Source organism: Balaenoptera acutorostrata, chromosome 14, assembly GCF_949987535.1.
Source record: "Balaenoptera acutorostrata chromosome 14, mBalAcu1.1, whole genome shotgun sequence".
Lineage (NCBI taxonomy): Eukaryota > Metazoa > Chordata > Mammalia > Artiodactyla > Balaenopteridae > Balaenoptera > Balaenoptera acutorostrata.
Genome location: NC_080077.1, coordinates 35,625,698 through 35,653,686, shown reverse-complemented (window position 1 = coordinate 35,653,686; position 27,989 = coordinate 35,625,698). Strand labels below are relative to the sequence as shown.

The following is a 27,989-nucleotide window of genomic DNA, read 5'->3' as shown; positions in this document are numbered from 1 at the left end:
GGGAGTTTTCTTGTCCCTATGTGGTCAAGCTGGGACTGTCATGGAGGAATGGAAATGAGCAAAAAGACGGTAACATATGCTAAAAATGGTTAATCATCTCAGGTTTTAGTATAATGTCACCTTTTCCTTATATTTTTGTTTTTAGTGTGTGCAGAGGGGTGTGCCCTAGTAATCATTAAATTGCTGAGCTCACTGGGCAGGATGTGGGTCTCATGCAACCATTGTTTTATTGTTTGGGGGCATGTCTCAGGCTTCTGTTGCATGGTTTTGTTGCTATGCAAGCCTGCTTGGCTTTGTGGTTAAGCAAACCTGCTGTCTTGAGTTACCATTAACATACAGGGGTCTCCCATACTTTCTTCTGCACTTACAATCCCCTAGCAGGATTAACTATTTAATTACCTACTTTGTTCCTTTACTCCGTCCCTATCACCAGGACTCATCCATAGACTAAATCTACCCACTAACGGGTAGAAAAAGAAATTAGATAAATTGGTTTCAATAATATGGGCATCAGAGTAGAAAAGATATAGTTTAAATCTCAGCTCTATTGTTTTCCAGGGTGAACTTGGGCAATTTTTCTAACCCCCTCCGTGCCTCAGTTTAGTTATTGTTAAAATGAGATTATAAAACCTACTTGCAGAATTATTTTGAGAAGTCAATAAAAACATAGATATAAAGTGACTAATACTCTTCCAAATGAGTAGTAGGCATCCACAAAAATTAGCATACAATAATTGCGCTCAAAGATCAATGACATGCATTGTATTGTTGGTGCAGTAAAAACATCTTTGATGAGCCAAGACCATGATTAAATTTTTATTGAATCCAAAAGCACACAGAGAATTTCCTGGTTGCTGTAGACAACAGAGGCAGTGCAGCAAACACTCTCCAAAAATCTTCTACCCCAAAAATGTGAAGTAACTGTCCATTTATGAAATGTCTACACAAAACCAAACCCTCAATATTACTTGAAGACAGACAATGCTAAAAAGACAAAATAACTCCCAGTAAAAAGAGAAAAATCAACAAATTCCAGTGCCCCGGGAACACAGGCTTTGACTCCATCTCAGCAAGCAAAAAGGCAGACCAAGAAAATCTGTCGGGTAGGTGAGGAGGGTAGATAACAGAGAATAGCAAAAAAAAGGGAATATACTATATTTAATAGGTTATATACTACCATCTAGTGATTGTCGACTGAAAAAAAATGCATAACCTAAAAGTTGAGAGTTATGTTTTATTTGGCAGACATTCTTAGGACTTCAAGCCTGGAGACAGCATCTTAGATAATGTTGAGAAAACTGTTCTGAGGAGGCAAGGGGGGAGCCAGGATATATAGGAGTTCTTGCAACAAAGGGCAGGTAGTTGGAACGTCAAAAGATTGTTGTTAATTAAAGAAAACCAGATATCTCAGGTTAAGGAATTTAGCGCTTTTTTATGTGTGGGAAGATGCAAGAGTCTGAGCTCACTGAAATCATTCCTTTGGTGTACATACACCTCAGCTATCTGGGGCCAGTACCCTGTGTTTTCTCATCCTGAGTTTCGTCAAGCTGCACTGCTGGGGGTGGCTGCAGTCTGATGACTGCTAGATTGCAGGCATTCCTTGTTTCCATCCCGAGTTCCCTCAGGGCTCACCATCAGGTTGGCTGCAATCACTGATGGCTGTGACATCCTTTGTTTACTGATACGGCAGGCAGCGTTCTTAGTCCACATGATGATCTAGAAAATTTCATCATTATTCATAGTTCACTCTATTAATAACCAAGGAAGTTTTATTTTGCTTAATGTAAATTTTTTAAAAGTATCATAAATAGTAAATATATTTATAATCACACATTTACATGTTTTATGGGGCCAGTAAGAAAACAGCACATGTTTAAAGATAATTTCAGTTAATATTCAAGAAACCAGCTTTGCAGTGTTGATGTTGACAATAACTTTAAAATTAAAAATAAAATCGGAATAAATATATTGCAGAAAATAGTCATTTGTTCTCAACTGCAATATAAAATGAACCATATTTCAAGGTTTGCAACAGACAGTCTAGTAAGACAGACAGTCTTCTTTCTGGGAAACAAATAGTTGCTGTTATGAATGAAGTAAAAAGTAGGCATATGTGTCTATGGAGAGGGTCTGTGAGCTTGGATATCCCCAAAATAATGAACATATCAACCACTCAGATCCTGACTTCAAAACACCATTTTCCAATAAACGAAGAAGGATGCCTTTGAGAAATGGCTGATTCTAAGGTTGAGGCAGGTAAAGGAAAAGATGAGCTTGAAATACCTTGTAATTCCAGAAAGCAATGAAGTGTTTAAAAATAAATGGATATATATGTCAAAAGGGACTTCCACTGGTGAATACTAGGATAATGGACTATTAAAATAAATAATAAAATATATTCACCTCTATATCTATCTATCTGTCTATCTATCTACCTATCTGCCTACCTACCTACCTACCTACCTACCTTTAATCTATTTATATTGTAAATCCTGAGTTCACACCAATACCTCCAATTCTAATCCAACAGCACAGGGGTTATTTTAGTTTTCACACTTTTCATGCTTGTAACTCTCTAACAGTGAAAAAACGTTTGTCTTCCATTACTTTTAAATATGCATTTATTTAATTTTTCTGTACATAAGTCAAACTTTCATCTATGCCACAACCTCTCTTCTGTATGGATGCCCTCCTCACCCTATTTGGGCTCCAGTGACCCGTTCTATATAGCCTCTATCAGCAAATCCCTCTGCAAATTGTTAGGGCTCTGGCTTCCTATGCTGGGTCTTTCCTCTCAGGGAATGTCTTTCTAGCCGTTTCTTTTCTTTTTTTTTTTTTTAAATGGTAATTTGTGTGTGTGTGTGTGTGTGTGTGTGTTAATATTTATTTATTTGGCTGTGCCAGGTCTTTAGCTGCAGCATGCAGGCTTTTAGTTGCAGCATGCGGGATCTAGTTCCCAGATGAGGGATGGAACCCTGGCCCCCTGCATTGGGAGCGCAGAGTCTTAACAACTGGACCACCAGGGAATTCCCTCTAGCCGGGTTTAAATTCTGTTTTCCTATACCTGGGCCTCCTCTTTGTGGGTGCACCTTTTTCACCTTTCTTGGGCTCTGGATCTCCATGCTGGGTCACCCTGACTCCCCTTCTATCCCCAACTCCTATCTTGCCCTGTTTACCTATTAGATTTTGTGTGAATTATTCAGGAAAGTTAGGGAAGGGAAAGAAAGGGGACAATTATGGAGTCATTTATAACATCTTTCTTCCTTTCATACCTCATACTCAATCCATTGACAAATCATGTTGGCACTATACTCAAAGTATATCCAGAATACAATCACTTATTACCATTTCTATTATGGTCCAAGATAACACCATATGTCCTCTGGATGATCACAGTAGCCTCCTTACTGATTTCACATTACCTCTACAGTACAGTCTCAACTGAGAAGCTAGTTTGGTCACTCCTCTGCTCAGAAGCCTTCTCTATATTCTCCATTTCCTTCCAAGTTAAAAAAAAAAAATAGTCCTTATGGTGAACTACAAGAGCCTACATAATCTGCCCTCATATACCTGAGTCCTAAAAGTTGACCTCCCAAACCCATTATCACTCTGATTATATCTCCTACTTCTTTTCTCCTTGTTTAATGGCCTTTCTGCTCTTCCAAGAGCACACCAGGCCTACTCCCAACTTTCAAACTTTGTGGTTGCTCTTCCTCTTTGCCTGGAGTAGTCTTACTTCAGATATCCTCAAGGCTCCTTCCCTCTCCTCCTTCATATCTTTGCTGAAATACCTCTTTCTTAGCAAGACATCACTGATGAACCTTTTAACATTTAAGGTGCTCAATGTCGGCTGAAAAAAAATGCACAACCTAAAAGTTGAGAATTATGTTTTCTTTGGTGGACAAAACTGAGGACTTAAGCCCGGGACACAGCCTCTCAAATAGCTCTGAAAGACTGCTCCAAAGAGGTAAGGGAGGAGACAGGATATAGAGGAGTTTTTTGCAACAAAGACCAGGAAGTCGGTACTTCAAAAGATTACTGTCAATCAAAGAAAACCAGATATCTCAAGTTAAAGAATTTAGCATTTTTGGGCTTCCCTGGTGGCACAGTGGTTGAGAATCTGCCTGCCAATGCAGGGGACACGGGTTCGAACCCTGGTCTGGGAGGATCCCACATGCCGCGGAGCAACTGGGCCCGTGAGCCACAACTACTGGGCCTGCGCATCTGGAGCCTGTGCTCTGCAACAAGAGAGACCACGATAGTGAGAGGCCCGCGCACCGCGATGAAGAGTGGGCCCCGCTTGCCACAACTAGAGAAAGCCCTCTCACAGAAACCAAGACCCAACACAGCCAAAAATAAATTAATAAATTAATTAATTTAAAAAATAAAGAATTTAGCATTTTTCTATGTATGGGAAGATGCAAGAGTCTAGGCTCATTGAAATCATTCCTTTGTTATGCACCTCAGCCATATAGAGGAAGTATCCTACCCTGATACTTTCCCACCCTGAGTCCCCTGAGTGTGCGCTGTTGGGAGTGGCTGCAGTGGCTGAGGCCTTGGCAGCGGGCAGTCTATTTTTCTCCAGCCTGAGTTCCCTCAGGACTCATGGTGGCGGGGGTGGGGGTGGGGGTCTTGCTGTAGTAGCTTGATGGCTGCAGAATCCTTTGTTTACTGATATGGCAGGCAACATTTTTCATTATCAATATCTTCTAGCACTCCTTATCACTTTTCCCTAAATTTTTTCCCCTTAGCAGTACTATTTACTAAGACTATCAGGTTTGCTTATTATCCAACTAACTGATGAGATTATAACCTCCTTGAGGTCATAGATTTCTGTCTACTTTTTCTGTTACTATACAATGAGGGCCTGGGACAGTATCTCTCATAGAGTAGGTACAAATAAGTTTTTTTTGAATGAATAAACTTTTTGTGGTTATTAAATGAGATAAAATTGCTGATGCATAAAATGTATTAAAAATACAAACTGCCTTCCATTTACTCTCCCTTCTCTGTTAAACCATAAATCACTCCAAATAAGGAATCATGTATGATTTCTTTTCCCCCAAAATTCATAATTAGAACCACACTATAGCATTCAATAAGTGTTTATTTCAGTCAGTCAATCAAAAGCTTCCTGAATTAGTGACTCATTGAAACATTGTCTCTTGAATTCTGTAACATTTGGTAAGATTGAATGGCTCTGTTTCCTTACTTAGTCCTTATCTCCCTGAGGAAAAACACAAATCAGGTCAAATCTTGGCTACATTTGCTCACTCCCTCCAAATTTAAAGCCTATCAGAATAAGAGGCCTGCCTACTTCCTAGCATAAACATTTTTTTACCCTGGTTTCTCTTGTTCTACACTGTTGTTTAGATTTCAACCAAAAATTGTGGGTCACACACAAAAAATAAGAAGAAAGAACCCACTGTCAAGAGACAAAAACAATTAGTAGACACAGAATCATACATGATTCAGATGAAACTATCTGGCAGGGAATTTAAATGAACTATGTTTAAGATATTAAAGGTTTTAGGGGAAGAAGTAGACAACAACATAAATAAATGGGCAATTTCAACAGAGACATTAAAAAATTATGGAAAAGAATCAAAGGGAAATATTAGTAATTTTTAAAAAAAACCACACACACGATGATAGAGGTTGAAAAATGCCTTTAATAGACCCATCAGCAGACTCCATACAGTTAAGGAAAAATTAATGAACTCAAAGATAGCTCAACAGAAATTACTCAAAGTGAAACAAAAGAGAAGAAAGAGTGAAAAATCAAAACAGAGAATAAAGGATCTGTACAATAATATCAAACAATCTATCATTTGTATAACTGAAATCTCCTAAGGAGAAAGGAGAGAGAATGGAGCAGTAATATTTGAAAAGATATTGCTGGAGAATTTTCCAAAAATAATAAAAGAGATCAATACCCAGAGCTAAGAATCATAGAGAACACCAAGGAGGTTAAGTATCTCCCCAGCACACACCTAGACACATCATATTTAAACTGATGGAATCTGAAGATAAAGAGAACATATTAAAGGACACCAGAGAGACAAATTACATGCAGAAGAATAAGGATTCCAAGAGACATCTCTTCAGAAACTATACAGATTACTATAGATTGAAATCTGTGTGCCAAAAAAATACAGATGAATGAGAAATAAAGGCTTTTTCAGTAAAACAAAATGAAAATAAATGCCACCATCACCACTACTGTGACCAATACCACTATCAACAACAAAACAGAGAATTCATTACCTGCAGGGCTGCATTAAAAAGATATTAAAGATGTTCTTCAGACACAAGAAATTTGATACTAGACAGAAGCTAAAAAAATAATGAAGACTGCTAGATATGATTTAAAAAAGCAAATATAAATTTTACATGCTTATTAGTAATTTCTCTAAAAGACAATTAACATTTAAAGAAAAATGATAGCAATTTGTTTGTATCATATAAGTAAAATTATGACCATAGCACAAAGAAGAGAACAAATTAGAATATTCTAGTACCACACATGAGGTAACACAATATTACTTGATGATAGACTAATTAATTATGGTTGCATGCTGTAGTCCTTAGAACAACTGATTTATTATTTTAAATAATTTGTATTTCTAAAGTTATATGAAGTAAGCAAATAGTAGAGATAAAATGAAATCATAAAAAATACTCTGCAAAAAAGGCAAAAAGAGGTAAATGTGATTACAAAGGAACATGCCTCTTTGTGGTTGGTAGATTTAATCCAAAGATTTTAAATTATGTTAAATACAAATGACCTAATCATAAAAGTTAAGGGCTGTCACCTGAAATAATGCACAGCATGAGAGCTGTGAGTTCAGTTTTATTTGGGGACATACCGAGGGCTATAGCCCAGGAGACAACCTCTCAAATAACTCTGAGGAACTTTTTTGAAGAGATAGGTGGGGAGGCCAGTATATATGTGATTTTGGTGAAGGGGTACTTGCAATCAAGCACATATTTTGGTAGAGGTTACTGCTCATGATGGGAGACAGATATCTCAGTTAATGATTTAAGTGCTTTTCTAAGTATGGGAAGATGTGAGAACCTGGGTTCATAAAATCTTCTCCTGAAAATGTCTAACTATCTGAAGGTCTGTTCTTCCAGTTTTCCCAGAGCACAGAGTGCCTTGTTCTTGATCTGCACCCTGAATTCTTTCTAGGGTGTATTGCAGGTCAGTGACTGCAGTGGCTAATGACTCAATTCTTATAGAACCGGGTGGCAAGCAACATTCATCAGTTGGCAGAATTATGAATGTTTTTTCTCTGGATAAAAAAAATCAAGACCCAATTATATGGTGTAAACAGAAGATAAAGATAAACATAATATAAAAAAGACAAGATAATTAAGAGAGCCCATATGGTAAGAATTCTAGTCTCTAAAATTTTCTACTTAAGTTTTATTTCCTGAAGCTATAGTGCAAATATGAGAACACTAAAAACATGGAAAGCATTTTTGGAGTTATCTTTTATAAATTTTTTAGACTATATATATATCCCTAAACTTAATCATTATTGTGAAGTTTAAAAAATAATTTATCTGAACCAATAAATCACTTCAGAGTTTTTCATTATTTGATCTGAACCTCAGGTGAGGGTGGGCATCTGTGTATAGTTTGTATATTAAATGTTCAGTCCATATGTTCCTTTCTGAACACAGCCCACTCATTCTCTTCACAAAATGGATCAATTGCCAATTATTTTTACTCTGTTACTGTATTAGTCTTTGTTCACGGCTCACTGTAGCCCGCGTGCAAAACTAACAGGAAAACCAATACAGAGGGTACATTTCACCAAACAAAATTTATCTCTAGGCAACTTGTGTTTTGACAAGGATAGGTCAGTGAGTTATGGGCTGTGAGCCTGTAACTTGTAAACTGATGTAGGCTCTAGAGCTTTGGGCAGAAATAATGACTCATGTGCAAATAGAGTAAAGGAAGCCAGTTTATATATAGCAAGGGAAGAAAAAATACAATGCACAGTGATAAACGGAAATGAGTTCTCCTAAAGCTCAAGAAATATAAAAAGTACTTTATTTGGTACCTGATGATTTTTTTTAGCTGTTAGTTCTGATATCCAATGACAATCATTTGCTCTTTCATCCCACTGTTTCAATGCAGTAGCATTCTTGTACTCCACAGAAATCCTCCAGCTTTTTTCCTTAATTTACTCTAGCTATTTCACTCCATGAAACTAAATTACTCTAATTTTAAATTTGTAATATAATTACTAATCAAGATACTACCAACCACCATTTCTGATATGAAATAGAACAGTTCCTATTGTATTAAAGCCATCAATAGAAAAAACATAGTATATTACTTTGTGATGATGAAACTTATCATGTGTTTATTGCACTGAAACTGTGCCATTTTCTCATATCTATCCTTGAATACATATAATACAGAGAGAATCTTATGAATGCTGTGGTAGCAGAAATAATGGTTCTGAAAAGATATGCATGTCTGAACCCCAAGAATACATGAATATGTTGACTTAGATGGTGAAAGAGATTTGCAGATGTGGCTAAATTAGGATCTTGAGACGAGAGACTACCCTGGATTATTTGGGTGAATTCATTCTAACCATGATGGTCCTTATAAGTAAAAAAACAAACACAGGAAGGTCAGAATCAGAGAGAGGTTTGAAGATGCATGGTACTGGCTTTGAGGATGCAAGAAGAGGCCATGAACAAAGGAATGAGGACACCTTCCAGAAACTGCAAAAAAGACAGGTGATTCTCCCCTATACCTTCCAGAAGAAACTCAGTCCTGTTAACACCTTGATTTTTGTCCAAAGAAACCAATTTCAGACTTGTGATCTCCAGTGCTGCAATGTAATTTGTGTTGTTTTAAAGCCCCCAAGTTTGTGATAGTTTGTTACAGCAGCAAAATGAAACTAATACAAATGGTTTAAAATATTAGCAAATGAAGATTTCTATGAATGGTAGAGTTGCTGGAGTTCACCATGGGTATATTTCATGGTTCTAGATTCCTGGAGTTTACACTTTAGTAATAATTGATTTTTGATATAATTAAGTGTCTTGTTCATCAAACGTGTGTACTCTGTGCCACAATTACTGTGTTGTATGTATTATACTGAATGCTCACTACCATCTGGTTATTGAACTAGTCAACCTTTATAACAAAAATCTTGTAGACTCTTCATTAATCTTCTTTATGTCTATAATCTTAATTTTTTCAACAGGAATATTGAGGTACAGGGAAATTTGATTAGTTGCTCCAGGTTTAACTAGCTGACACCAATTGGAAAATGGCAAGAGCTTAGCTACAAACTCTAGTCTTTCTGATGTTAATGCCAATGTTATTTCACCAAGCTCAATTTATTTACTTTATTTTTCCAAATAGTTTGCTAGTGGGTATACTGTGCCTGTGGATGGAGCCCTATGTAATCTTGTGTAAGCAGGTTTCATAAAAGCTTTGGAAGGAAAGTCACCAAGAGGACTAGCAGGAGGCAGACCCACCTTCTTGTGTATTATCTCTTCTTAAAGGAGAGAAATGTTGCCCTCTGTGACCCTGAAGTATTCCATAAAAATGAAGTATCCCATAAAATATGAACTAAAAAATTCTGAACATAATTTTAAAATTTTTTCAGAGAGAACATTGCTAAATCAGGTAATACATTCTAAACCAATAGTTCATTTTTAAGCATTTTAGAAATTCAAATTCACTATTCAGATTTTCATTTAAAATATTCTGCCTCTTGACTACTGTCCATGAAAATCTATTCCTCTAAATTTCATGAAATTAATTTAAGTAGAATAATATCCCAAAAGTCCAATCAGGTTTTTATTACCTTTATTAACTTATCAGCATTTGCCAGTTATTCAACTGAATCTATACTGGACAGTTAACATTTTAGTTATTATTGGAGAACACTGTTCCTTGAAAATTTATCATTGTGGATTTTTATTTTATTATAAATTTCCAGGAGCATTTAGTTAAAACAATGAAGAATGAATTCCAAAATCTCTAGAAACAGTTTTCTTGTAACTTTTAACATCATTAAAATGTTCCATATAACGAGAGACAGTTTTCCTAGAAAATTTAAAGACATTTAAAAGTTGTAGGTAGGGGGCTTCCCTGGTGACGCAGTGGTTGGGAGTCTGCCTGCCAATGCAGGGGACACGGGTTCGAGCCCTGGTCTGGGAAGATCCCACATGCCGCGGAGCAACTGGGCCCGTGAGCCACAGCTACTGAGCTTGCTTGTCTGGAGCCCGTGCTCCGCAACAAGAGAGGCCGCGACAGTGAGAGGCCCGCGCACCGCGATGAAGAGTGGCCCCCGCTTGCCGCAGCTAGAGAAAGCCCTCGCACAGAAATGAAGACCCAACACAGCCATAAATAAAAAAAAAAAAAAAAAAAAAAAAAAAGTTGTAGGTAGGGACTTCCCTGGTGGTGCAGTGGTTAAGAGTCCGCCTGCCAATTCAGGGAACACGGGTTCGAGCCCTGGTCCGGGCCGTGCTCCACAACAAGAGAAGTCACCACAATGAGAAGCCCGCGCACCGCAATGAACAGTAGCCCCCGCTCGCCGCAACTAGAGAAAGCCTGCGTGCAGCAACGAAGACACAGCGCAGCCAAAAATTAATAAATAAATGAATTTATTAAAAAAAAAAAAGTTGTAGGTAAAATTTTAACTTTGATCCCAAAAGATGAAATTATTTAAAACAAAATTCAATTTAACGAAATTCATTTCAATTTCAATTAGTATAAAATTAGCATGTTTTCATATACATTTTAAAATAAAACATGTTTTGTTCTTTAAAATTATGTTATGCCTTCATATTCAAATTTATAAGATACATAAGTAACTGAAGAGAATAGTGGATACAGCAGTGATTAAAAGAATAAGACCCACAAAAAAGTGAAGTGATATTTTTTGCATATTAGACTATTGCAAATTTTAAAGTTTGCTAATACTCATCTTTGGTGTCTATGCAGAAATATGAACCTTAATACACCGTTTGTGTGGGGTTTTTTTTGTTTTTGTCTTTATTTTGATAAGAACATAATCTATACCACACTCTTTCATTGCCATTTGGCAATACCTGATCATAAATTCATTCCCAGTAATTTAATCTGTCACCATTCCAACAAATTAAATTAATGAAAGTAGACATCAAATGTCACTTTGCATGGCTTAAAATTGGAAAGAATATAAATCCATTCAGTGGCAAGTTATGTATTATTTAAAGAGAATGTCTGTTAATATTTGTTGACTTGCTAATATCCAAAATATACATGATTAGTTAAAAATACATAGCATAGAACAGTGCCATACATTTAATCTCTTTTATGCAAATACAGAGTTTTTATCAAATAATTTATTCATTTATTTATATTCACTAGTTCATACAATTATTTTTGTAGAAGTGGGCCCAAAACTTAAATATATGTAAGTATATATATCAGGCAAGAAATCATGGTATGGAGGTTAAGTGATGATGATGGAGAAGGTAAGTTTTATTTGCATTTAATAACTTTCTGTAGTGTTTGAATTTTAAATAACAGACATATATTGAATATATTTTAAAAATAAGGAAAATAATAGTCATAAAATGAAATGTTATTAGGAAATAGAAAAAAGTAGTAACGGTTGTGAATTTTGGGTAGACCAAATGTGTCAGAATGGATTGATCAGTTAATGAACAAGAAAGAGGATACAGAAGCCTTGAGCTTGAGCTACTGCCCTGTTTTCTTCTATTAGTTCTCTGTTGGGAAAATCATATTTATTTCCCATTACTTTATTTTATGAGCAGTTATTTCCATTAACATCCCTGGACTCTTGCCCTACCCCTAACTCTTCTACAGGAGGTCCTTGACTGGAATTGGTTAGAACTTACACATCAAAGTCTCAGGAGTCAGGAATCACTCTTTTCCCTGTAATTTTTCCCACTAAGAGTGAGGCGGGGCAGCCACACAAGCAAGTGGTATAATCTGCAGACTAAACTTTCCCTTGCATGACTTTTCCCAAGTTTGGTTAAGGTAAATAATTAATTTTTTTTTAATGCCAAAGTAATGGAGACTTAAAGTCACACAAATATCATGGCATAAAGGCTAAAATACAAGAAAATTTAGTGCAGTTGCTAGTGTAAAGAAAAAATCTTAAATTTTTTTATATCAAAAAATGTAGTTGAATATTATGTTAAAAAGTTTAATATATGTTAACTATGAACCAGACATGTTCAACTGTAAAAATATTTTGATTAATGATATTCTATTTATTATTATTTTGTCTATACTTGAATTAACTAAAAATATCTGCCAAGGTTTTCAGCACAGTTTCTGAACTCTGAGCATCAGTGGGAGCATGCAATTACTAGAGGAAGTGAGGAAGCAAGGTAACTTGTTTAACTATGTTCCAATTTACTGTTTCTTTTCTTTTTTTTTTTAAGACTAGTTTTTTTTAAAGCTGCATCTTTTTTTTTTTTTAATTTATTTATTTATTTATGGCTGTGTTGGGTCTTCGTTTCTGTGCGAGGGCTCTCTCTAGTTGCAGCAAGCGGGGGCCACTCTTCATCGCGGTGCACGGGCCTCTCACTATCGCGGCCTCTCTTGTTGAGGAGCACAGGCTCCAGACGCGCAGGCTCAGTAATTGTGGCTCACGGGCCTAGTTGCTCCGTGGCACGTGGGATCTTCCCAGACCAGGGCTCGAACCCGTGTCCTCTGCATTGGCAGGCAGATTCTCAACCACTGCGCCACCAGGGAAGCCCTACTGTTTCTTTTCTGCATCTTTTTCTTTTTTATTGTAGCCTGCAGTGAATTCAAAACTCCTTAACAAATCCAAAGCTAATTTTAGTAAAAGTAGAGCTTACAAAAATTTAGAAATCTTATAATTTTTAAATGAAATCAACTCTAACCATTCATCTAATCCTTCATTCTTTACATACTGGGAAGTTCAAGTTTGTTAAATCATCTTGGCCTAGATTTTACTTTCTGTATCTGACAATGTGGCAAAGATGACCAGCAATTCAACAGATTTTGTTTCTCCTATCAGTGGGGCTCAGACAAGAATGAACTTTCCCAAGTCCCTCCCATCCTCCATCCAGTGGGGCTGTATTTTTGCCAAAGGTATGTGAGATAAAGTTATGCTTGTCTCTTCTAGTCCTAGGCCTTTAAAAGGGGGTCTCTCTTGAAGCTCTCTAAATCCTTTGATTTGTGTAGTGAGCAGACGATGGTGAAGCTGTAAAGACTGATGGAGCCACAGACTGAAGGGTCCTAAGTCCCTGAATTACCACGGAAGAAAGCCTCCTTTCAACTGAGTAAACATCCTGAATCACTATGCGAGGGAGAAATAGAATCCTATTGAGTTTTGCCATTATAATTCAAAGTTTATTTATTCAAATATCGTGTTACCCTAAGTAATGCATACACAATTTTAAATTTACAATGCATTCATTTTTATTTTGACTCATATCTTATTTCTGAATTTGGCTTTAGGGAATAGAAATTAGATATATGTGCATATATATATAAATATATATTTTTTCCTCAATAGAACAAGGGTAAATGATAAATAGTATCTGGGAAATTGAATGATACAGTAATTTTCAAATTTACCATTATGTGATTTCTTCTGTTTTCCACTATTAGTAAGCCTAAGATTTGGAAATTTTGGAGAAATATACCTCCTCCAAAACCAGAAATTTAGGGGGTCAGATTTTTTTCTTTATGTCTATAATCTGCAGAACTGGCTGAAGAAAGTTCACATAACAATTATTTCATGGTTCCGTTAGTCATGGCAAGTATCATTATTATATTTATTATGTTTTTCATTTTAAAACAAAGTAAAATAAAATAGCAAAACTTATCCAAGAAAGAAATAGAGATTCCTCTTATCTCCTTGTCAAACTAAAATGGTACTGATAAATGGTACTGATCTGCTGTTTTTGTGCAAAGACCCCAGAAGAGAGGACATGCTAAGTAAGGGAGGGCCTATAATATGTCCCATTAAATGAAACCCATCATAAGCCCACAAAGAAGACTTCCCTGGTGGCTCAGTGGTTAAGAATCCGCCTGCCAGTGCAAGGGACCCAGGTTCGATCCCTGGTCCAGGAAGATCACACGTGCCATGGAGCAACTAAGCCTGTGCACCACAACTACTGAGGCCACGTGCCACAACTACTGAAGCCCTCATGCCCTAGAGCCCGTGCACTGCAACTACTGAGCCCGTGTGCTGCAACTACTGAAGCCCATGTGCCTAGAGCCCGTGCTCCACAACAAGAGAAGCCACCGCACTGAGAAGCCTGTGCACGGCAACAAAGAGTAGCCCCTGCTCGCCACAACTAGAGAAAGCCTGCACGCAGCAACGAAGACCCAACACAGCCAAAAATAAATTAAAAAAAAAAAAAAAAAAAGCCCACAAAAGTTATTGTAAAAACTTTGAAACAGCTACGTACAGGAAGTCAACATTTCTTTCTTTAGACGATATGTTGTAATGATTTATAATTATGATTCTAGTGGTATTTCATTACCTATGAAATCAACACAGCATATAGAATTTGCAAAAAAATAAAGTCTCTGTGTCACTTATCTGTATACTTATACACTTTGTGGAGAAAATTTAGACCAAGCAGGACTGTGTTCTGAAAGCCTGTAAAGTCACTGATGAAGGGGGCTTTATTCCCACTAACAAGCATTTGTGTTGGCAGGCCCTTCTGGAGTTCATATGTTCTAATCAAAGCTGAAGGGAAGAGGGGTGGAGCTAAATAATCCACAAACAAAGCCCTGCTGCTTTCAAACTCTGCTTCTTGTTTAGAGTAATGCTGTAACCTAATAGACGAGTGAGGGGGAGTATGCATTTAGAATTAGTCTACTCAGAACTTTGCCAGCTGAACTTATAAAACAGCTAATTTCTTCAAAACTACATTATTCTACTTTTTAGATTACAGACTGTAAAAACGTGGTATTGATTTAGCCCCTAGATTTGAAACTTTGAAGAGATGTTCTTAGAATTTAAATCTGGAAATTATCATCCCAGAAAATATGTACTTTTAGTCAAATGTTTTGCCTTTTTCATTAAACATGCTCTACTTGCATAAACTCTGGAATGTGACCAACTCTCATTGTTTCAAAATGTAAAGATATAAATCAAAGAGGATTAGCAATTTCTGCTGGATTTGGATATCTCTTTAAGAACACATGAATTTCATTTCAGGTAACCACTGAAAAATGAAATAACCTATGGAGAATTTTTCCTGCTTTTCAGGTAGTTTGATATTTTTTCCTAATGATATATACTAGACAGACAATTTTTTTTCTCTTTTTTTTTTCAGGTGTACAACATAATGATTTGATATTTGTGTACATTGCAAAATGATCACCGCAAGTCTAGTTAACATTAGTCACCCTACACAGTTACAAATTTTTTTCTTGTGATGAGAACTTTTAATATCTACTCTCTTAGAAACTTTCATATATGCAATACAATACCATTAACTATAGTCACCATGCTGTACATTATGTCTTCATGACATTTATTTTATAACTAGAAATTTGTACATTTTGACCCCTTTCCCGCATTTCACCTGCCTCCCGCCTCTGGCAACCACCAATCTGTTCTTTGTGTCTATGAGCTTGGTTTTTGTTTTTTGGGGGTTTTGTTTTTGTTTTGTTTTTAAGATTCTACACATAAGTGAGGTCACACAGTATTTGTCTTTCTCTGTCTGACTTATTTCACTTAGAGTAATGCCCTCAAAGTCCATCCATGTTGTTGTAAATGGCAAAATTTCCTTCTTCTTTATGGCTGAATAATATCCCATTGTGTATATATACCACATTTTCTTTATCCATTCATCTGTCGGTGGACACTTAGGTTGTTTCCATGTCTTGGCTAGTGTAAATAATGCTGCAATGAACATGAGGGGTGCATATATTTTTTTCAAATTAGTGTTTTCATTTTTTTTTCAGAAAAATACCCAGAAGTGAAATTGCTGGATAATATGGTAGTTCTATTTTTAATATTTTGAGGACTCTCCATACTGTTTTCTATAGCGGTTGCACCAATTTACATTCCATTTTCTCTTCTTATTGACAAAGAAATTTTAATTTTTAATTTGTAATGAGTAATATCTGTATTATCTGTATCACCTGGTCTGGAAATATACCTACTTATAAAATACTTTCAAGTTTTATCCAGTAAAATGTTTTCTTATCAGTTTTATCTTTATCATAATACCTCCCGATGGTTGACATATAGGTAAATTGAAAAAGATTTCAGTGAAAACGATAGTGTAAGATAGAAAGATAGTGTAAGATTAAAAAAATAACTTTAGATCCATTCTTACCTATTGTGAAATTTTTTACGAGCAACCTTCAAGGATGAGACATGTGCAACCCATAAGTACTTCAAGAGGTCATCAAAGTTACTAGAATATAACGTTACCTGCTATCCAAGAAGGAAAATGTTATTAATATTTAGGCAATTATGACAATCTCTCTTTCTGAAAATCAATTATATTTATAAATATAATTTTTCAATATTCTAAATGAGGGGAGAATATTTAAGAGTTAAAGTATAAAAGACTTAATGCTTAATTCTCCCCAAAGAGCTTAATATTAACTATATTAATTACTAGTATTACTGAATCCATTTGAAAGAAATAAACCATATGATTTTGAAATGCTCAGAATTTTATACTGTAGTATTTCATTTATTTGTTTTTCTCTTGCTATGCAATGAACTTTCCACAAAGTTTTAAAAGTCAGAAATGGGAGAAATGAGAGGAGGTATAAGAGTATTTTCACCTAATCATATGCAGTATAATGAACAAGTTCTCTAAAGGGAAACCTGATCTTTGGCCATTTACTCTCTCACCCGTGACACTTCACTTTGGACATCAACATTTGATTCTGATTGTCAAATTATCATTTTAGTCAGTGCAGGTGATGGTTTATAAAGTGAGTTGAAATAAGCTGATCAAATTCACCGCAATCTATTCCCTAGTAGTATTTATAGAGTTTACTGCTCACTTGACCTGAAAATGTGATGAACATGCACTATGAAGACATAATTTCTACAGGTTTTGAATATAATTTATTTCGTGTGAAAAGAATGGATAGGGCAGTCTTAATATTAATGTGGGTGCTAATGAGATATGATGTCATGCAGTAATCTACTCCTATTAATATTGTTGTCATCCTAATTAAGATTTCGATACTAGAACTTTATTCCTTAGGAACATACTGTTCAATGCATAAAAAAATCTTACATTAAATATTATTCAAAATTTACCTGACTACTCTCAAAGAGTAGTACTTAAAACCCTAAAAAAAACCCCGCCAAAACCTGGTAAAATTTATTCCATTTTTTCATTGTATCTGGAAAGGATGAATAACAGCTAGAAACATTATCACAAAAATTCATCTGATCCTTGGATGCTGGCAGAAAGGTGACATTGTCTGATGATATTCCCATTATGCCAGAATCAACCACAGCAAGGAAGGGTATTGCAGAGAGATAATAATTAAGGTCTGTATAAACAAAAAGTTATTAATGTATTACAAATTCCTACTTTTGTCCTATGTATTTAAAGCAAGTTTTGAGGTTACTAGTTTTCTCTAATTGATATTTTCATAATTGGATAAATTAACTACTAATTTTTAAAATACTGTCTAAAACCTCATGTCAAAACATTCACAATATTTGGGTCAAAGAGATTTTTCTTTTTTTTTTGTAAAAGCAGTAGTTCTCATTTCTATTTTTGTTTCTATTATTGGGATTCTAGATTGAATTGATTCTTTGAGGAAAGGTCGTCAATTTGAGTTTTGATTGTTACATTAAATTCACCAGCCCACCAACTGTCCACAGAGATACATAGATGATCCCCAGATTCATGGCCACAGTCTGCCCTTTGGGTGGGATCAGCTAAAGAGAAAGGATCAAGGGCTGGGTTTACAAGGCTCATTTTTAAGCTGTAGATATACCAGATACATTAGGTTTACAGAAATGCACAAAATATTTTTCTTTTAAAGAATTGTGTCAGCCTTCACTGTTGCAAAAAAATTAATAAACAGAAACCCAGGGCTTCCCTGGTGGCGCAGTGGTTGAGAATCTGCCTGCCAATGCAGGGGACATAGGTTCGAGCCCCGGTCCAGGAAGATCCCACATGCCGTGGAGCAACTAAGCCCATGCACCACAACTACTGAGCCTGCACTCTAGAGCCCGTGCTCCACAGCAAGAGAAGCCATCGCAATGAGAAGCCCGCGCACCGCAGCAAAGAGTAGCCCCTGCTCACTGCAACTAGAGAAAAGCCCGTGCACAGCAACAAAGACCCAATGCAGCCAAAAATAAATAAATAAATTTATTTATTAAAAAAAAAAAAAAAACAGAAACCCAAATTAAATTAAATTAGATTAAATTAAATTAAAAGTTGGGAGACCAGAATGGAGAGCTCTCATACCTTGCAATGTTAGCAGAGCCCAACAGGAAAAAGAAAAACTCCTTTTCTTTCCTCACAAGGATTCAGCCAATGAAAAGCCATGGACTCTTTGTTTACTATAGCCCTCCCAACTTCCTTTTTCTTCTATAAAAGTGTGCTCCTTCCCTTGCCAAGCGGGCACTTACATGTTGTTTTCCATGGTTGCAAACCCTGAACTGCAATTCTCTGCTGATCCTGAAAACACCCATATTCCCTAGAGAAATATTTGGCCGTCTATTTATTTGTTTATTTGGTCAACATTTTGGCGGTCCATGCAGGGACCAGAGAAGATCCTCAAAGGCTCCGGGCTTGTGACCAAACAGGTGTGGTACACACAACTGACCCCATTATCACTCACTGCTTTCTCAGTGACCCTGGAGTTTGAAGGTATGTCTTTCTCCTAGATCTGAGCTCATGCTCTCTTTGCATTTGATGCTATGTAGGCTTTATTTGGGATCTATTTTAAGTTTTGTCTTTCTGGTTAAGTCCTTGTTCTATATGCAAGTACCTGTTTGGCATTTTGGTCTGATTTTGAGATTAGACTGTTTCAACTGAAGCAGGCTGACATGCCTTAGACCCATTCTTTTGGGACAGGGGAAAGAATCCCTTGCTTCACTGACATCGTGTTGGTTTTTTAGCCTTTGACTTATTCCTTTGGAAGAGGTTATTTTCTGGAAATTGGCTGAAAAGTCTTTTGGCCTGGCTTCTCTGGGACCAAGCTGTTTTTTAACATTGGCTGGTATTAGGCTTGCAAGTTGTTTGAGCTGTAAGCTGTTCAAGCTGTTTGAAAATTGTTCTTTGATCTCGGAGAGACAGCAGTTAGTGGTCTTGAAACAAGATCTTAGTTCCCTGCCCAGGAATTGAACCTGAGTAGCCTGGATGAAAACCAGGAATCCTATCTGCTAGACCACCAGGGGCTAGAGGCTAGAAGCAAAGTTGCCCTGGCTCTTGCCCCCATTTGAAAGCAAGAATATTTCAAGAAGGTAAAAACTGCAAAAACAGGTACAAAGTTTATTAATAGACACACAGCACAACATGTGGGAGAGCACACAGAGAAAGAGTTTATTTAGACAGAAGCAAAACAGGAATACACACCTGGAGAGAAATGGTGTGGGTGTCCTCCTTAATGAAGAGGGGCACAGTAAAGAGAAAGTCAGATCATTTACGTAGGGGCAGTTCTTCTGCGACTTTGTTCTCCTCTGTCCAATTATCTCCTTTCTTTTCTCATATCTGACCTATCTTAGGGCCCTATCCAATATTTGCACACATCTTTTTGCCAAGATGGATTCCAGTGGAGGCTTACGGGGGGCTTTAAAACACCTACTATGGGATGGTGCTCCCTCCTTTTTTGACCCCCCAAGGAGCCTTCCTGTACATGTGCAGTTGGGGAGGTTTCCTTGACCTCAGGAGTGATAGATGTGGTCGTCTTATCTCTTTGCTCCAGCAGGGCTCAGCTCCCGCCACTAATTTTGTCCTTGGAGTGTCAGGGAAAACAAAGCTCAGATTTATTCCACTTGACAAACCCCAGCTGCTCAGCCCTGGGGCCCGTCTACCTTCTACCTCACTTTCACTCTAAAGAAAAACCTCTGAGAAATGGGATCCCAGTTACCTAAGCATCTTGAGAGTGCCCCCCGCCCTCCCCCCGGACTCCAGCCAATTTTATATTTAAAAACAGTGGTCCTTCCTCGTGCACATCTGCAACTAAATGGATCAACCTGGCCAAACAACAATTAAAAATATCAATGGCCATTATGGGGAATTTTTGAAATCTCCAAACAATTTTCTTAAAACCAAATTGGACTACAATAGCTTAAAAATTTCCAGAACTGAGTGAAATGCTTGTTTCAATTGGTATCTTGAGGCTTCCCAATATTATTGGGAGTCTAAAATTGTATCTTTGCAAATTAAGATTTTAAGATGAACTGAGACAAACAATTAAAAAAAGATAAAATGTCTCCCAAAGCCTCACACTCTTCTCCCTTGGTTCCTCCTTCAGCACCACCTGTCTCTTTCCCCAGCTCTCCCTGGCCAGACTCCACCTCTGATGCCATCATCCCCCTTCCTTCTACACCACCCACACACACCTCCTCTATACCCTCAATTCCCCCATGCTAACTCTCTCACCCAACTTCCCCTTTCTCTGAAATTCTCCCCATTCCCTTTTCCTCTGAACTTGTCAGAATCTGTCCCTTTAAAATTAAGCCTTCTGAGGAGCCAGAGAGCAAACCCTTAATTTCTTATATTCCCTGCACTAAATTTGAACTGCAAGTCATTGTCAAAGATTTTCCCCAAATAACTGGAGATCCTCACAGATTTGCTAAGGAATTTAATATTGTCATTCAAACTTACCAGACTGGTTTCTCTGACTTATATTAGCTAGTTCATATGCTTGTTGGTGAAAGCCAGGCTCAGTATTGCATAAAACCTGCTAATAGGGAAATCCTGAAAGATCTCTAGGATGACAACTGGGAGATCAGCTCACTAACTTACTATATGATTAGGCTCAAGCTATCTCTAGGTGACTTCATCAAGCAATTTCTAAGGTTTTTCCAAAACCTGTTGATTGGAACAAAATTCAGGCTTGCACACAAAAATCTGATGAACATGTTCATGACAATTACAACCAACTTCAGGTTGATTTTAAAGAAAATTCTGGCCTTCCTTTAGACGTTGATTCCACCTGGGTGGTTTTTAACTCTATGTTTATTCATGAGTTGAACTGGGACCTTTCCCTTATAGTAAAAAGGACCAGGAAGGAATAGGAAACTAGGTCTACTCTAGAGTCAGTTAATCTGGCAAACCAGCTGTCTCATACTCTAGATGAATCACCTCAAAGGAAGACTGCCAAAATTCTTAATCTTCAACTCCAGGAAATGAAGGCTCTTAAATGAAACAAAATCCTCCCAGTTTCATTTATTATTGCAATAAGCCAGGACATTGGAAAGAGATTATTATAAAGTTAAGTGTTTTATGAGCCTTCAATCTTCTAATCAGGCTTTCCAGTGTCCTTCTGATTCTCAGTGACAGGGCTTTGAGGAATTACGTTCTGTGGAAATAAAATTTAAAATGGCCCCTATATTCAGAATTATTGAATGCAATACTTTTACCTGCAACTTTAGCTATTATTAAGATTCCAGGGCATTCTAAACTTGATTCTGTTAGCTAAGTAAAATCACCCTGCCAATATTTCCACAAGGAATGCTGCCCTTAAAGGTAGCATTAGCAGCCAAACCTCTGTCATGTTCCAAAGGGCCCCCAAATGCTAACTTAGAAAAACTGGCTAGAGAAGCCCAACAGTTGGCCTCAGGAAAGGAAAAACAAGATTGTAAATTTAACAGTTGTTGGTTTGGTAAAAAAAGGAAAGCTCTGGTTTGACCAAACAACAACCCGGTCCCACTGGAGACTCTAAAATTCCCACTCTTCACCACTGTCAAAATGATAGCCTTCATGAATCAATATTAGGGGAGAAACATTAATAAGGCCACAAAAAGTGCCTGTCTCACTTGTCCCACTTATCTGAAGTACAACGCAGAGAAGCCTGTTCGTACTGCTCCTAGACATTTTAAACTGCCTAACGGACCGAAGTCTGGAAAAATGGATTTCATACAACTTCCTTTGTCTCATGGGTAAAAATGTTTTAGTTACAATCTGTATATTTTCACATCAGACTGAATCCCTCCCTTGCAAACAGCCTACTGCCTCTTCCGTGGTAAAAGTCCTTTTGGAAAAGATTATCCCTACCTGGGGAAGTCCTCTAAAACTTCATAGTGATTGAAGAACTCATTTTACTGGCCAAGTACTTTAAGTCTGTGCTGTTTGGCCAGTTTTATAACTATTTCACTGCACTTGTCATCTTTAACCCTCTGGTTTAGCTGAATGCACTAATGCATGATTATTATTATTTTTAAAATTTATTTATTTATTTTTCACCACATTGGGTCTTTGTTGCTGGTCCGCTTTCTCTAATTGTGGCAAGCGGGGCGCTACTCTTCGTTGCGGTCCGCGGGCTTCTCATTGCAGTGGCTTCTCTTGTTGTGGAGCACGGGCTCTAGGCATGCGGGCTTCAGTAGCCGTGGCATGCAGGCTCAGTAGTTGTGGCTCGCAGGCTCTAGAGTGCAGGCTCAATAGTTGTGGCGTATGGGCTTTGTTGTTCCGAGGCATGTGGGATCTTCCCGGACCAGGGCTCGAACCCATGTCCCCTGCATTAGCAGACGGATTCTTAACCACTACACCACCAGGGAAGTCTCCACTAATGCATTATTAAGACTCAACTGGCGAAATTTGTAGATGCCCTCCAAATACCTTGCCCAAAAGCATTGCTGTGAGATCCTTTTGGAACTCACAAACTCTCAACTTTTGAGATAGTCATGGGATACCTAATGCACTTGATTCCTGCTTCTTTTGGCCCATAGCTGATGAAAAGGGAAATACTTATATATTGCAAAGGAGTAATTGTTTCTATTAAAAATAACAATGCTTCGGTAGAGCAATCTTCTCACAGTGTGCTCTTGGGAGATGAAGGCATTAAGAGTTACACTTTGCTACCAGGAAATTTTGTCTATTACAAAAGACACTTCTAGAAGAACTCTCTTCAGCCTCACTGGAGAGGCCCCTGTCAGGTACTGTTAACCAACACTTGCGCTAGCAAACTCCAGGAAAAGACTCTTTGATTCACATGACACAGCTAAAGAAATCACCAAACCCTGACTGGACCTGCACATCATCTGGTGACCTGAAAGTAAAGATTTCCTGGAATTGAAGCAGATAGCATCTAATGAGACAGCTTTCCCAAGATATCTGAATCAGGCTTGTTGGAAGTTTGCCACCAGACCTTTGTGATGATATAACACTTCAGATGATTTTCAATGCCTATGATCTTGATAACATATGGACTTTAGATAAAAACTGCCTGCCAGTTCTCCCTCCACCCCTCCTTGTTACTCAAATGTGAGCTTAATAGGCTTCCAATCTGTGCACTTTCCCTCTGACATGAGACATTACACCCAGGGAAGGTCTTTCTTGACACTGCTTCGTGAACTTTCCACTTTTTGTCAGAGGAGTTCCACTACTCTTCCCGCCATCTTTTAGCACTTTCTCCTCCTTTATAGCCAAACTGTGCTCACCTCCTGTTGATTTCTCCTCTGAAGAATTTTTTTCTTGGTTTCTGATGGCAAGAAATACATCATTCTCAATAACCTTGACCAAAACCTGTTTTTTGGTACCCATTTTTTCAAGAATGAAATTAATGCTATATTTTTTACTATTCAAACTAAAATTTCTGCCATGAACTTACCCTATTTTCCAATTATATTATGCCATGCTAATTTCAAACTCTGTCCTTTAGCTCATTCTATTTCTTTATTCGTGGATTACTTTTCTTTTTTAATCTATCAACATTTACTCTTTTTTTCAAGATTCATTTCCAGTCTTACTCTATTCCCAGACTATTCCAGCTCACAACACTCTCACTTTTATCCAGTATTTTATGCCTTGACCTTTTATTTTCCTCTGATTGTATCATTTCTAACTTTTCTTCTTAACTATGTTGGAAGTCCTTTAAGGGAAGGCATTATCCTGCCTCAGACCCTCAATATTCTCTTTCCAATTCCAACATTTTTCCAATTAAAATTTCTGCTAAGCAATAAAAATAAATGAATATTGACATATGTAAGTAGATTGCTGAATCTCAAAATAATTATGACAATTGAAATACACCAGACAAAAACGAGTACACAACTGTTTAAATGAAACTCTAGGTAACGTTGTCTAATCTGCAGTGATAGAAAGCAGATCAGTGGTGCCTGTGAAGTTGGGGAGCAGGGTGAGGTGAGAAGTTAGTGGCTTGGAGGGCAGGGAGAGAGTGGACATAAGGGGTGGGGAAGTTCTTGACGATGAGAATACAAAGGGGAAAAGAAATTTTTTAGAGTAACACAAATGGTCATTTTATGTGGTGATGGGTTCAAAGCTACATACATATTTCAAACTTATCAGTGAATACATTTTTAAATGGGCAGCTTATTGTATTCTTATTATATATTAATAAAACTATAAAAAAAACTCTGCTAAGCAAGCAAGAAACAAACATTCAGAAGGCCTAAGTATTGTGCAAGCATTATTAAACTCAAACATATTGCTTAGGAGCCCAATTAAGACTCCTTAGTCTGAATTTAAAGACATTTCTTAAACAAGCACTAACTGATCTTCCCAAATTTACCACTCACTACTCTGTTTCACATTCCAGTTCTCCTGCCAGCGTGTTAGTCTTACTCCTGATACAACCTGCTGTCATTGCCATCTCTGTGATATTATTCCCTCAAGGCCTTCACCAAGCTCCTTGGTCCTACTTTCTTCTTATGATAATCTCAGCCCATGGTTGTCACTCTCTTTTTTAATTTACTCTTGTGATTATAGTCCTTATCTTATCTTTGAGACTTAGCATACTGTTGGTGAAATACTTTTATGGAGCCTTTTATAATTTTTAATCCTGTTAAGATTTTTCTCTAGTTATATCATAGAGTTCAACTCAATTAAGAACTAAGTAAAATCAGCCACTTAAAAAAGAGAGGAATTCCTTTTATTGTGTTCTTGAATGAAAATGAAATTTTTTTAAAGTATCCAGTCCGGCATTCTACCTTGCTGTTTGCTCATTTCTGGACTCAGAGTAGAAAACTTTCCTGGGAGTAGGCATGTGTCACCTTTGGGGGAGTTGCTTATTGTTTACAGTGGACCTTAAGGTTTGGGCTCTTCCTGAACCATGTCTCAGGAGTTCAGATATTCCTTTTCTCCATGCCAAGGATAGGCTAAGAATAGGAATTATGCTGGGTGTTAGGAGATTCCCTGACAAGCTCGGTTTTAATGCCAGCTTGGGATGTTATCACAGATCAGAATTTTCAGAGTCTCCTCCCTTATCTTTTCTCCAACAGCACACATTTTCTCATTGATTCCTTTCTTCCAATACTATTTTCTGGGAGTTGATGGTAAAGTTTCCTTATTTCTTGAATGCCATTGTTAGCCAGAACAAGATAGCTTAGGACTTAGGATATTTTTGTTCCAAAACAAATCTCTACTTTCATTCCTGAGTGTAGATGCTATTTTCAGGTAAAGAGCACATGAAAGAAAGGTTCTACCGCAGATGTTTTTGTTTCTTTTTTACTCCAATCTACATGATTACTTAATCACATTTAAACATTAGGTGATGCAAACTAATCTTATACACCCTTGTGAATTTAATGTATATTGCCTTAACTGTCTCTTTCCTGAATGTACTCCCCAGTGCTTAAGACTAGGCTTGGTACATAGTAGCACCTCCATTAATAGTTGTTGATATTGAATAAACCAGGTCTAATATGCTGTGCCTCAGTGAATGTGGTAATCACTAGCCATTTGCGGCTATTAAATTTAAAATTAATTGAAATTAAATAAAATTAAGAATTCAGTTCTGCAGAAGTATTAGCCATTACAAGTGTCCAATAGCTGCATGTAAGAACATATGGCTCCTGCTCTCACACTGACAGTGCAAATACAGAAAATGTTTATTATTGCGCACAGTTCTCTTGGGCATCACCTAGTAGAACAACCATACAGACATTCCATAAAGGTTTGATGAAGAGAGATTAGGAAAAAATGAGGACAAAAATAGAGAGGAGGAGTAGGAAAAAAGATAGTTGGAAAAGGAGTAGGAAGGGGAAGGAGAGAAAAAAAATCAACTTTCAAAAAAGTGGTGTTATATATACAAGGTACTACTTCCTAATTAACTTGCAGCAAAATTAAAGAGTCATTGTAATGAAAAAGAGAGTCATTCTTACCTGTACTGCCACCCGTGATGCACAGGCAGTCCCCATAAAATATTTTGTTCATTTTCTGGTGCAAATTTTTCAAAATACTTGCCTGTCTTGTTCAATAGGATTTTATATGTCCCCAGTCTCTCAAGGTAATTCCAGACATTAATGATGTATTTTCCATTTTCTACCTTGTAGTCACTGAACTGATCAGGACTCTCTTTCCACAGAGGGGGATACACATCTGAGATATTGGATATTCTTCCTAAAGAATCAAAAGTACAGCCTATTATTACACAGGCCCAGGAAAGATTAAAAGCCATGTTGTTTAACCTGGAGACTGAGATTATGACAGAACTTTTATTGGGAAATGGAGGAGGAAGCTACAATTTTTTTATACCTCTTCCAATCATATGCTTTCAGGTCTCTTCCCTGGCTAAAGATAGGGTGAAGATAAAGATATACCTTGCCAGAGATAACAGGGTACTTCCCTTGCTATTCATCTCCCAAATAAATAATGTTGATTATGTATCAGTCTTTAAAATTTTTAGGAAGAGGTGGTTTCTTCTTAAATTTATTTCTGTCTCTATTTGTTTCTCACATTAACTATAATAGTAAATTGCATGTTCTTTCCTCAAGTACTTGTATTTTAAAGGATGGCTGTTTATCCAAATTAATCTCTAATTGGTGGGATTTCAGCAATATAAAATGATAAAGTAAACAATTTTAGGTAGAATTTGGAAGACATTTTAATGATTTGGGGGGCTTCATCATATCTCTTTTAAACTTCAGTCCATGTGCAAGCCCTGACTTGTATGTCAGAACTGTCAACCCCAATTCCACATTAGCAGGACCTGAGCCAAAGGCTTCTGTGCAGGTAGTTTATTTGGGCCTTATAGTGTAAAAGAAAATGAGGAAGGAAAAAAAGGAAAGGAAGAAAAGCTAATACAAGGAAAGATAATTGCCTTGCCTCCAGTAAGGATATGGGTGCTAAATGTTGTCTTGAGGCTGATAAGGAACATTATGAAAGAATCACTAACCTTGAGGGGTGGAAATAAGAAGGATTTTCTCTCATTGTCCTTTAGTCACAGGTCCTTTAGATCCAAAAGGTAGAAACTCTCCAGCAATTCTGGTTACACAGGTGTGTGTGCTAAGTGGGTTCTTCCAGGTATCCCAGGTAGTAGCAGAGGCACACATGCCCAGGATAGTAGGTGAGAAGTAAAAGGTGTGACTGAAATTAAGCTGCAGGATGCACCTGCAGAAAGCAGATCAAAGCCTGAATGGAAATCATTCTAGCAGTAGTGGCTGCCTTCAAAATTGCAGCCAAGAAGATTCAGGAGTGATGCACAGGAGATGGTCCATTCAGAACCCCAGTACTATGGCCAGAATTATGGGCCATGATTGGGAACATGCAGGCCATGGACCCAGGCAGGCCCAGCCCTTCCCTGTATGCATGTGCTTATGTGTTTATTCCAGTCTCAATGAGTTGCTAGAAAACTCTTTATCAGAAAATCACTCCCAACCTTCAGACCTAATTTGATGGATATTGAGCAATGACCTTATTCCTGGTTCTGCAGAAGCCCTGGCCTGCCATGGTGAGAAAGATAGTAAAGATTCTTGCCTTTGAGATGTGCAATAAAGGATTACTGAGGATAGGGCTGGACCCCAGGGCAGCTGTGGGCTCAGGGGTCTTTAGTCAGCCTGCTTCTGGTGGGGGGCTGTTTCTCTCCCTGGCTAGTTGTTTGG

The 27,989-nt window shown here is 37.4% G+C and overlaps 1 protein-coding gene across 1 annotated transcript; it reads right to left on the bottom strand.

Moving 5' to 3' along the window:
* Nucleotides 1–1,542: 1,542 nt before the first annotated feature.
* On the bottom strand, nt 1,543–26,566 carry LOC103007329 (protein LEG1 homolog). The gene is made up of 8 exons (XM_007191102.2): nt 26,271–26,566; nt 20,590–20,603; nt 17,835–17,912; nt 17,334–17,518; nt 16,333–16,433; nt 14,596–14,818; nt 3,737–3,850; nt 1,543–1,716 (listed from the first exon to the last, which is right to left on the bottom strand). Exons 1-8 carry the CDS (start codon nt 26,564–26,566, stop codon nt 1,543–1,545), a joined length of 1,185 nt encoding a protein of 394 aa, XP_007191164.2.
* Between the last annotated feature and the right edge of the window lie 1,423 nt (nt 26,567–27,989).